The 12,192-nt window shown below is 40.1% G+C and overlaps 1 protein-coding gene across 1 annotated transcript in view; it reads left to right on the top strand.

Annotated features, from left to right (window-relative positions):
- The first annotated feature begins 2,157 nt into the window (after positions 1–2,157).
- The window catches only part of MAP7 (microtubule associated protein 7), a 98,964-nt gene continuing 88,929 nt past the window's right edge, over positions 2,158–12,192 (top strand). Inside the window, exon 1 of the mRNA XM_057379287.1 lies at positions 2,158–2,991. Coding sequence (XP_057235270.1) covers positions 2,862–2,991 — 130 coding nt within the window. The 5' untranslated portion in view covers positions 2,158–2,861. The remainder of the gene's footprint in view (positions 2,992–12,192) is intronic.

Below are 12,192 nucleotides of genomic sequence, written 5' to 3'. Positions count from 1 at the left end.
TTGTCAGTACAGTCTTTTTTTTATGCACTGTTGCTACCTGTAATGTATGTTAAACAGTGGTTTTAGCAATGTTTTTCAAAAAAAAACCAAACTAAACCCAAGTGTGCCTAAAGTTATGTGGTMGTTTTCATTATAATAGCTGTCTTTTATATGTAATAGGTTGCATTTTATTAGGTATTTGGAAACATGTTGTGAGCTGGCATAGTTTTTAACCACAGGGACCTTGAAATAAAATCTGGCTGCATAAGCTGAATGTGCTGTTGATACTTTTCCTCTGCMACCCCTGCATTAGTAAGTCAACAGGAAGAAATACGTACCAACACCTCAGTTGCCTGTATGTCATTGCCCAAATCTATCTTCACCAGCCGCTGAAGCATCAAACTTCATTATTATTACRTTTTGTACTGAGCACAAGTCACTCTTATGGGTGTAGGGGATCATACAAGGACTGAGGAAGTCAGTTCTGCCTGACTCCTTCAATAATAGGGAAGTGGAGATGCTGAACTGTCAGCACACCYGTAAGCTGGGGAGCCACTCCAGTCAGGTGTATTTTTGTGCATTACATACTTCTTATATGTTTTGAAATGCCTATTTAAGGAGTTTAGCAATCAAAGATGATTAAACATAATTTTTAAAAGTGTAGAAATCCTTACTTAATGATTTAAAGTAGCGAAACTGGGTGGAGTGATGTTTAACTAARCTGTCATATAAAGATTGTTTTCTGTTACTTTTGTTCTGTTGGCAAGTCTTGGCAAGTATAAAAARTAGTGATAGTACTAACTACTGTCCACTTTCTGTGGTGATGTGTTATGTTTCTGTTAYGTAGTATTTGTGGGAGGCATTAGGTGGATGGGATTTGAGGAATGAAGCTGTTTCTCTTCATGGAATAAAGAGTAGTGCCTGTCTAAAGGCCAGACGGCAAATTGCTGAGGCAAAGAGCAGCTTGTGTGAGAGCTTTTTTTCCCTACTCTTTTGTCCACACCCTGTAGTACAAAGCGTCTCTAACTGTAGACAGATGTCATCGTGTTCAGCTTCCGTGTACACCCAGAGTCCAAGGTGTAGCCAAGAGGCAGGATATAGCCCAGAGGAAATGCATGCCAGAGGTGGGCTTTGGGCTCTGTTCAGAAACGGTGTCCTCTTGCAAATGTTCCTGTTTTGGTTGGGTGTTTTGTGCCTGTGCTKGAGAAGAAAGAAGGGTGCAGCTGAGCCTTCAGGTGGTGCTGTGTTCTTCTCCATCCGCACTGTTCCTGGCTCATGAGCCTGTGATGTGTGAGAACAGAGCTGTCCTGCCAGCTGAGCATGACCCAGAACTCCTCTGTAAAGAGCATCCCAGGACACTGCAACAGTCAACATAGTTTGTGTCATAAACCCTGACCCTTSTTCAATATTGTGACCCGTGTCGTTGAGTGGATTAAATACATCTGTATAACTTGCAGTTTTCAATAAGCTACCTACGGGCTTGTCAGCTCATGTCTGTGCCATCTTGTGGTGGCTGATCAGGTTACAGCAAGATTCTCTTAAAAAAAAAAAACAAAAAAAAAAAAAAACCAAAAAAAAACAACCAAAACAAAACAACCCTGAAATGAGGAAAAATCATGTACTTTTAACATTATAGAATGATTCTAGCTGGCAGTTTTTCTTTGGTATTATTTTGAAATGGTGAGCACACACTGAATTGGGATGGAAGCGGATGAAGATTAAGGTGTCTCTCAGGTGAAACATCGGCATGTTGCATAGTGGCATTTGGAGCTGTGAAGTATGGAACATTCACASTGCAAAACTTGTGAGCAAGCATTGTGTCATAAATGGCAAAAGAAAATCCACAGTGCCGGCATATAGGGGAAATCAATTAACTAAAACCACCCGGGCTRTTCGGACTTTGCTCATTTTGCAAAGTGTTGTTAATGATTGGTGCTGTAAACTAATGTTATGGTACAGAATATTCAGACTTTTGTTGTTCCATGCTGTACACACAAGCTAAAAGGTCTGATTTTTGCGTTTTCACACATGGAAAATAATATTCCAACACCTGCCTGTAATTGTGGGCGTTTGCATTCCTAATGCATAAGGTATGTACTGTATAGGAAGGTGATTAAGGGGCGGGGGGGCGGTGGCGCACACGACACCCAACGCATGCAAATATAGAAGAGGACTCATCCTCATTGTTTTAGGTTAGGCTAAAATTTCTAAACTTGAGTAAGCAGAGCAGCTGAGCAAAAAGCWGGTTCATGCCTGGAGCCTTCCAGGTTTCTTTTCACTCAATGCTCATCTGCTTGTGCAACCACAGCTCCATTCTCCCGCTGCCTTGCGAGGAAGAAGGAGCAGCCGCTGCTGCCGAGGTGCTTCCAGCTCTCCTCAAGCGTGCGGGAGACAGCGTTCCCAAGGCCGGCTTGCTGCAGCTGAGGAGACAGCACTCACAGACCCTCCTTTGATTAGGATGTGTCAGTGTTGTCAGGGCAACTGTTAACAGCGGCATATCATATTTGCTCCTCTTGCGTGCTGAATATTTTAGTGTGCTGTAGCTGGAAGAGGGTTGTAGGGAAGAAGGTGCTGCATCAGGGAGCCTGGAGCTGTTGGCTCGGATCTGATTGAACAGGTTAAAACAGCAAACAGCAGCATCCAAACCAATGTGCCTTTAATTAGCGCTTTTCTTCAAGGGGGGGTTGGGGGGGCGGCGGGAGGAAACGACTGCAAGCCTTTTGCTGCCGACTGGATATTGGTATTTGTCAGCTGTTTGCATACTGCTTATCCATAGGGGATCTGTTACAAGTGCTCAAATGAACAGACAGCGTTGCAGCTAGCAGCTAATCAGGGGCTGGAGTTTCTTACTTTTTTTTTAATAAGCAAGAGGCTGCAGCAACATGCCTGGTTTATCTACTGCCCTCCGACAAGAGAGACTGAAGAAAAGTGCCAGGCCAAATCCCCCAGGCTTATTCACCATTAATGAAGAGGATGAGCAGCAAAAAAACGGGAATTCCCAAAGACTGAAAGGTACGTTTCTGTTCTGCAGTGCGATCAGGGCTGCGTGTGGGATATGCTGCACAGCAAGCACAGCAGTGTTATGTTAGCTCTTCTGTGTGCTACAGAGAGTCTCTGAGTGACTGGTTCAGTTTGGCAGTTCATGCTGGCACTCACAAATGTGCTGTGCATGATAGGTGTATTTAAATCCCCAGGCTTGTTATGCAATCGGCTGCTTTGGCTATGAAGAAGAACATACTTTTTAGTTATTAATCACTTTCTTCTGGTAGGGATAAGGGTCCTGCATCAGAAATATGTCAGTGAGCTTCTGTGTGTTTACTCTGATTACTGTTCACTGTGTGAATAAATAACTATTAAATACAAGGTGATTGCAGGCGTGAAGAGCACAGAATACAATTCCAGCCTGTTATAGAAGACAGCTTTACCAAAGATGATGTGAAACTGTCTATACTTCCATTTGTGTGTGGGAGGGGCAGTGTGCCTTTGGCAGAGTATAGAAAAATTCACATTGTACAAATATGCTGACTTTCATAAGTCTGATAACAAAACAAAACAAACAGAAAAACCAAACACAAACCAAACAAACTGTTAAAGAAAAATATTTATGGTATTTAAGGTAGGTAAGCAGTAGTGGCAGAGAGATGCTGATGGCCATTGATTTATAGCAGGTCTGTCAAGCCTGTGTAGCCACTGTCTGTCTTGTATCATGTAATTACTGTTTCCCACATGGATCCCAGTGTTTTATTTCTCCTGGTCTGACAGGGGTTCTGCTACTTACAATTGTGACTGGATTTTTTATTCTTTTTTTTGTGTTCAAGTGATTCTATTTCTATGAGCACTCCTTTTTGTGGTCTTGGTGGGGGGAAGGGATGGATCAGTTTTTGTTTACAAAACAAATGTTAGTTTGTAGTCTCAAGGCACTCTTTTAAATTTCAGATGTTACCATTCTACCATGTAACAGGAGAGCTAGAAAGCATTTAAATAGCAAATTTATAGTATGTGTATTTATTAGAACTGAATAATTTACAGCTAACTGATTATTTTCTTTTTCTGAAGGAAAAACGTAGCTCAGTAGCTTGTACAAACAAATTAAGAACTCCAGTTTTGTTTGCTGGGGTTTTTTTTAGTTTGCAGCTTGTACTTTTTCTTTCCTCAGAATGGTRAAGAACTAAATGGTTAGAGCCTCATGATAAAATATATATTGCTAGTCATTGTTAGCATGCCTATTGTGTTAGGGTCTTGTGTACATAGTTACCTGCTCTTCTGTGTATTTGTAACTGCCCGTATAAAATTGAGATCTAAACTCTAGTGTGAGGTTATTGAGTTCTTAATGTTTTAAGAAGCATATTGCTTTCCTTTATTACCCACTGGATGGCTTCCAAAGTCAACAGTCCATAAAGCTAAAAATCAATAATTTTCTTGGTTTTGTTCAATAGCACTGATAGTTTCCCAGGGTAAAAGTTCTTGTTGACTTAGCTACTCTTTTCTACTTGCAGGAGTTATACAAATGTGATTATCCTTTGTTTCTCTTGTTTTAACTGAGATTTGATTTTTGATTAWTCCTTTATTTTCTCTTGTTGCTGTGAAATGTAAGTAGGTGAATGTGCACAGTAGCACAGATATCAAGCAAACAAGTGCATGTGGTTTTAAGAAGATAAAAAATTYTTGGCTTAACTTGACTGCTCCTAGTGAGAAATAATATAGGAAATGGTACAAAATATTCTGGAACTATATTAATTTGCTTTTTGTTTTACTGAATACTTAAAATGGCTCATAGTGTCTCTAGAACAGAGCATCATTTGCACACTGATAGAAGTGGGTAAATAACTACATTTGTATGTTTGAATGTTGTCAGTCATTAGGTGGCTTAGGCTGGAATGCCTGGTAATGGAGAATGCATGTACTCAGGGTGCTGTTCTTCTCACCTACCAAGTAAGGTCACTCAAGTAAGTGCAGTTCTGATTGTGTGATGGATGGACTCAKGTGGGGCTTTCGTGAATCTTTGTGTCTGTTGTTCTCTTCCTACTTTACAGAGTTTGTTTTGTCTTAGTTTTTTACCTATTCTGTTCACTCAGCAAGCACCTGCAGCTGCTGAGATGTTTCTTTTCCAATGTTTTTTCTCTCTTTCTTCTACATTCTAAGTCAGTGTCATCTTTGTGTGAGATGGCCTAAAGGTGTCTTCATCWGCAGTTTCTGTTATCATGCTGAACCTGTCTTTGTACAGCAGTTCAAAACCCAGGAGGCCTTTAATAGCTCTGATGCTCCAAAGTAAAGAAGTTCCTTCTTCCATTAAGAGTATTTGAATATCATCAAAACGTTTAAAATAATCAGGTTTTTTCACGGTTTCGGTCTTTTCAGAGTACTAAGACTTGATTAKATTTTTTATGAGAGTTGTTTTTGTGATCTGGGAAGCAAACGTTAATGTAGGTCTCAAAGTGGCTGACTTTGTGAGGTTTTCTGTAAATTGATTTTGATGCTGGCCATTCCTTTGCTTGTCTGACTGTCTGCATTGTAATTGGAGAAGTCTGGTAGGCAATGAGTTTGTTTCTCTACAGTGAACAAATAATGACAATGTTAAGGACTTTTCAGTCTGGAGATATTAAAAGCCTGCAGTGATCTGTATAGCCATGTGCTCCTGATACTTCCTTTCCTTTGATGTGAACTGCATTCACTGCTTTTTCAACAAATATTTTAACTTCCTTTCCTCCTCTTGTCTTTGGGACAAGGCCTGCATTTTTGTTATATAGCTGTATGGCACCCACTATTGCAGGGTCTTGAGATCTTGTTGTGTAGTAGAAGAGTGCAGATATRAATTACTTTGAGTATCCTTTTTTTTTCTTTATTAACGGTATTTAGTCACTTTTCCTGTTCTACAGGAATTTYGCTACATAGTGCACTCTTCAAATAYTATTTTGATAGGTTTACAGAAGTTTATTTTGCACTCAAATTGGTTTTTAGTTTAGTTAGCAGCTTTCCAGCAGTTCTGCAGCTATGTTCACAAAGAAACCAGACAAAACTTGAAGAGAACCACACATTTAACAGCTTCAATGTTTCCTTAAATCATGCGCAGTAAAACAGGTATTGTTTTGGGGACAAAAGATAGTGTGTGTGTGTGCACAAAGATCTGACTTAGTAGATTAGTGTTTAGCTACAGGTATCCATTCTGTGTGTGTGAAATTCAGCCTCAGCCATTCCTTGAGTTCAGGCACAAACAATTCACATTGCCTTTGCATTTTCCTCCTCTRCCCTGTTCATTTTGTGTGCCTTGGATGTAGTCTTAAAACCTTACTCAATTTTATGAAATTTTTAAGTGATGCCTTCTTTCYTTCCTCTTAGAAGCAACATCTTTTTAACTGTTGATAATGTGTTTTTAAAACTATCATTTGAAGAGACTAGAAGAATACTACTCATCCTTCYGGGTTATGGATTTGGATATTTAATAACTGAAATAATTATGACATTTATGACAAATTAGTGAAAAGTCTCAATTAACTTAGCAATTCTTCATCATCCTGCTTATTTAAAACTGATCAAGGGAGGGTAGCTGAGTGAGTATTGCTAATACAAAGATAGATACTGATGTCTTAGCTTTCYGAACAGAAGCAGTGATTATTTGTCATCTTGAAAACAAGAGAAGGGCTTTTCTCAGTACTTTGGTGAATGATGGTGATGTCAGTGATCACCAGCAGATTTTGCCACTGTTGTGTGGATGGTCAGTGTGCATGCTGCTCCTTTCAACAGAAAGATTTGKTCTTCCAGAGAGATGAGGGAGATTTCTTCTATCATGACTGTTTAAGTGCTTAGTCTTCATGTTCTGCATATATAAGTGAAATATATATTTCTTTTTAAACTCAGATTGTTGAATTTTTGGTTCAGTTGTTGTCTGTTACTGTGTGTCTATAACCAAAGCAAACATAAGACACCTGAAAGAAAAGGGAACTTGGCATCTTCAAGGGCATTAAAACTGATAGTCCTGGAAACTGAAACTRTATACTTACAAAACAGGTATTGCATGGGGTGTGGAAGTGTAATTTTATCCCATGCTGCAGAGTCTGTGCCTCAGGCTGGATCCAGAATGACAGCTGAGTCTCTGGCTTTCACCACACTTTAAACCAGCAAAACTGCCTGGGATGGTGGTTCTCAGTGGGGCCTCTTGATGCTAGTCAGGAGGCTGACCTCAGTTTGTTTGGGGCAGAACAGTGAGCAATTGTTAAAGGCTGGTGAACTGGCTTACCAAAATCAAGTGCTGGAGGTTTTCGGGACAATATGTAGCCTCATCTTGCCCATCTGCATTCTAGGCAAAGTGAGAGGAAAGAGTGAGTAGAATGAAGGAAAGGTCCCAATTCTCATTATGATGCTGGTTGTGTAAAGGGGCAGGGCTGAGAACCTGGATGATGTGGTTTGGCATCCTGCACTTTCCAGTGAGTTCTGCTAATACTTCTTCATGCTTCCCTTTTCCTTTTGCTAGCCAAGGCCRGGAGAAGAAGGGTCCAAAAGTATCTGTGATTCTTCTGAACATTTTTTTACAAAATCACAGAAAAAGGGGAGTTGGAAGGGACCCAGAAGGATCTTCAGAACCTACACAGCATCATCCCCAAGAGTCACACCATGGGCCTTGAGAGTATTGTTCAGGTAGTTCTTGAACYGTGTCAGGCTTGRTGCTGTGRCCACTCATCTGGGGAGCCTGTTCCAGTACCCAGTCACCTTCTGAGTTAAGAACCTCTTCCTGATATCTAACCTGAACCTCCCCTGACACCTTTTCAGGCCTTTCCCTGGGTCCTGTTACTGGTCACCAGAGAGAAGAGGTTAGTGCCTGCCCCTCTTCTTCCCCTCATGCAGCAGCCGCAGACTACAATGAGGTCTTTAAAAACAACTCTCAAGGTGTCTGGAAGGTACATTCTTTGAATAAAGCCCTATATTTATTGCTTACCGTGCTGCTGCTGGGGTTACAGAAGGAGCATCTGTTTTTTTCAGGAAACTGATGCTTCTGTTTTTAGAGTTTCCCCATTCCTAGCAATAGGTTGCAGGTAGCAGGAAACATTGCATTTGTAACCATKACAAAGAGATTGTAACATGAAGTAATTTATTAGCAGTAAAGCAAAGAGGCTGTGCTGGAAGTCTGGGGGATAGGAGGGAATATGTCTGCAGACCAGTGAAGCAGATCTGATTTGTTCAGTCCCTCTGGCTTTCAGAGTGAAAGTCCAAGGTCTGAGGACTTGTCTTGTGCTGTAACATAGCTTGTTCATCAAAGTGTGTGCTGGGATTACTGACAGTTCTTATCTGTGCTCGGTAAGAATCGCCTTACACTTCTAGCTCAACTCTGTGAGAAGAGGCTTCCACTGATGATTGTGATMAGTTATTTTGATGACTACTTTTTGGGAGGGAAACAGTCTGTTCATGTGATCAGGGAGCATTTTTGACATCAAGTACATTGATGACAAAAATAAAAAAAAGAAAATGTCCTGAAAGTTTAAGTTATTGGTTAAAGTGTATTCAGTTTAACTTGGTATGTGAACTGAGGATAACTCCTTTTAAGGAAAGATTGAATTTTGCAAAATAACTTTTTTGTAAGTAAACAGGGATATTTCAACCAAGATCTAAACAATACTATASTGTTCAGCAGAACTGTCCTGGGGTGAACAGGATGTAACATTTGGATACTGTACTTGCAGGACAGGATGCTTGTTGAAGTWGTGAAAAGACGAGTTCAGTTTATTTTAGATAACTCTCAAGAAAGCTTTGTACAAGAAACACCACTCATGAAAGATTGATAGCAAGCAGTGGAGWTTTTTCCTTATTTACTTTTACCTCYGTAAAAGTCATGACTTTAAAAACATGGAATATGATTCTGTGTGGAAAATAGATGTAAAGGGAATGTAGGTTCATAGCCATTTCTTATGGGAGAGAGAGAAACCTGGAAAGTGACAGATCTGTCCAAGAATCTTGAAATTCTCTAAGGTCTTTTTGCATTCTTTTTTCTCTGAAAATATGCAGATAATATTCTTTTGAGGACTTTACAMAGTGACATGCCTTTAGAATAAGTTGACAGCAAGAAGAAATGGATTTCTGTGTCCCATTGTACTGCATTACACATGCCTAGGTAGTACCATGTTTTCATTTTGCAGTGAAAAATTGAGGCTATAACTAAGCACATGTTTTTAAARGAAATATGCTGCAGTTTGATCTCCTGATATTTTTGTGATTGTGGTTTTGTTAAGAGTCTTGGTGCTTTTGCTGCYGTTTGCAAAGCTTGCTGAGAAACTGCTGTATCTCTTCACTCCTTCTAAGCTGCTTTGTTATCTGGGTACRTAGAAGTCTGGATTTATTTTTAAGGGGGAAGTTTTTGCTTGTCATATTGAACTCCAGAGAAATTAATGAGCACTGGCCTGGAGCATTGCTTCTGGCCATGAGTGGTGATGGAGCTCTGTGTATTACTAGGATCAGCTGAATCAGTGGGAATGCATGATTTTTCTTCCTGCACAAACTCACATGTGTGCATTCTTTGCTTTCTAATCTACCTACAGAGTAATTTTTGTGCCTTTTAAAATTTTTCTTGCTTCTTTAAATTCAGCCTGTWCTTTACAACTGGAAGTCTAGTTTTTCTGTTATTTGAGAATTAAGRGTTCTGAATGAAAGTATCTCAAAAGAGTCTTGTAGTATTATCAGCGGTCTCTTCAGAAGTGATTTGTGGCAGTGGGATTTTTTTGTTTATTTGGTGAGACATGTTACGGTAGTATTTAATGTAGCCGACCCAACCTCAGGCCACAACAGTAATATGGCAGAACAAATGCCACAATGATTGATGCGATTTGCTCTCTTTTAATGAACTGCTTTCAGTCATTGAAGGTGCATCTCACAGTGCACGGTTTTTGCAGCCAAGCGCTACCTGAAACTCACAACTTTTAGCCGCATTGAGTTGAAGCATGGAATGAATGGACACTGATGTCTGTGGATCAGATTTGTGTAATGAAGGTGTAAAGGGGCTAAGGGGCAATGTTTAATAAGCAAGTAAAATGCAGATGAAACATTAGCAGTGAAATTATGGGAGTACTCTAAAACTTGGACTTTGAGGTCTTGTTGCTAGAAGTCAATTACTTCTCATTTTCACTGAAGTGGAATGACATTTACCAAATTCTGCATAAAGCTCTCATTGATTTATAGGTCTGACTGTGAGAGCCATTGAATAGCCAAATTGTGCCAAGCCATCTTAGTGTATAAATGTATGTACAGATGTAGCATAACTGCTTAGTCAGGTTCAAGGGAGGAATGATGAGGGATAGCATACAGATGGTATAAAATTTCTTTTTGTGCTGGCAGTTTTAGAGGAGAAYCACTTGAATGCTAGCTTCACTTTCTCCTTTAAATGATTAACTTGCTGATAATGGCTAGAGTAAGCAAAGTTCCAGAAGGCAGGTCACTGCATCATAACCTGGATGCAGGTTTCTCCAGAAAGTAAAAATGTGTCCCTGTACTAGTGGAAGAGACAAGGGGCGCAGGCTACACCAGTGGAAAACTGGACTGTTCTGTCAGTACTGACACAGGCTTGTAGCTGTGCTCTGTGTATTTGTGCTGGGGAACTCTTGGGTTGTTTTGAATTAGATCAATAGCTTGTATAGCTCCAATGGGATGATGGTACAAGATTGTCTTTTCATGTCTGTTGAAGTTTTTGTTCCCTTTTATTCTGGAGAAATAGATTTTCATCCAGTTGTTTCAGATCTGTCAAAGCCTAGTTTTGTTCTTCAGCTCAGTTGAGGAAACTTTTTTCTCAGGGATTAGCTGTATTTCTGCACATTTTTATGCAGTTATCTGTGCAGATGTCAACAAGAAGAAACTGGGTTTTGGAATTAAGAGCTGGAACAAATCAAGCACAGGTATCTGCTGAGATACAAAATGTGGCAAATAGCAGAGATTCCAAATGATAGAAATCTTCCAGTTGATGTCTATTACTCAGGAACAAAAATTCAGTCAGAAGAAGCACCATTCCTTTTCTGGTACTAGTGTCTGTAGAGCTGGCATCAGGGAAAGCAAGAGTTTCCCRTTAGAAGTCATAGTTGTTGATTTACAGCTGGTCCCTGATCTCTGTAAGTGGTCTTCGGTGGTGTGTGTTGGGTACACAATCTATAATCTACAATTAATTTAACTCCTAGGCAAATTGGCTCTTTGCCTCCTGTTCTGAGAGTTATCCAAACTGCTCGACAATCCAGGAGAAATAGTCAAGGTACTGGAGTTCCCAGAAGGGGCTCAGCATATTTAGAGACTGAATTTGTAGTTTGGTTGCTGGCCACCTGCTCCTAAGTCTTTATTTMATTTGTTTAATACCCCTACAGTCTGAACCTCCAGTCATGCCCACTAATTGACCTAGTCCTCACACAGATATTGATTTATTTATTATTTTCACAATCAAAATTTTTATGGGTCTTCTTTTTACCTCTGAAGCTGAYAGAGGAACAACTGTCCTTCTGCAGTCTGGCATACCAGGGACAAYTACTCACAGATCTCTTCTGTGATATGCTGCTGGCTTTTTGTTTAGCATTGGAGGGTTTTGGAAAGAGGTTGGTGCCACTGCACACCCCTGCAGTCAGGAAATACTCCTGCTGGTGGAATTTTGTATTCAGAAGAGCTTTGCTGCAGCGTAGTGCCATACCCACCCCCTATYGCATGGTGTGCTGTGCTAAAAATGTTCTCTCCTTTTCAAGAACAGGGATGCTCCSTGAAAGATCTGAGGATAGYGAATGACACAGAAAACATTATTTAYTGTCTTTCTCCTGCGAGGCGATAAGGAAAAAGATTGAGCAAGTAAAATTTTCAAAACTAAGTTTTCTGTAGGATGCCTGAGTCCTGAATTGATTGCTTGTTGTAGTGCAGATGTCCTAGGCAGAGACAATCTGGCCAGCTGAAAGGCCAGTGAAAAGTCCTCGACTTAAAATCTCACAGCACTCTAAAACATTTTATTAAATGTGCTGAAGGGGCTTAGGTGTTTGGTCTGGGTTTTTTTTCATTCTTCAATTCCAGATCCTTTTCAGCTTCATTTTAAACTCCTGCACAGGCAAGGCTTATTATAGAAGTGCTGACAGAACTTGATTCATACTGTTGTATCTTAGTGTACAAAGCTATTTTGTTTCTCAATTCTGCTTCAGGAAGCTTTTCTGAAAGCTGTTTTGGAAATGCAGGTTTATCCAGTTACCCGCCCTTGACATGAGAAGTCATTCTTTT

The sequence above is a fragment of the Malurus melanocephalus genome, unplaced genomic scaffold (assembly GCF_030028575.1).
Source record: "Malurus melanocephalus ecotype Western Australia unplaced genomic scaffold, MMel_1.1 scaffold_400, whole genome shotgun sequence".
NCBI classification, from domain to species: Eukaryota; Metazoa; Chordata; class Aves; order Passeriformes; family Maluridae; genus Malurus; species Malurus melanocephalus.
The sequence above is the reverse complement of the archived record's forward strand: the minus strand, read 5'-3'. Positions and strand labels throughout refer to the sequence as shown.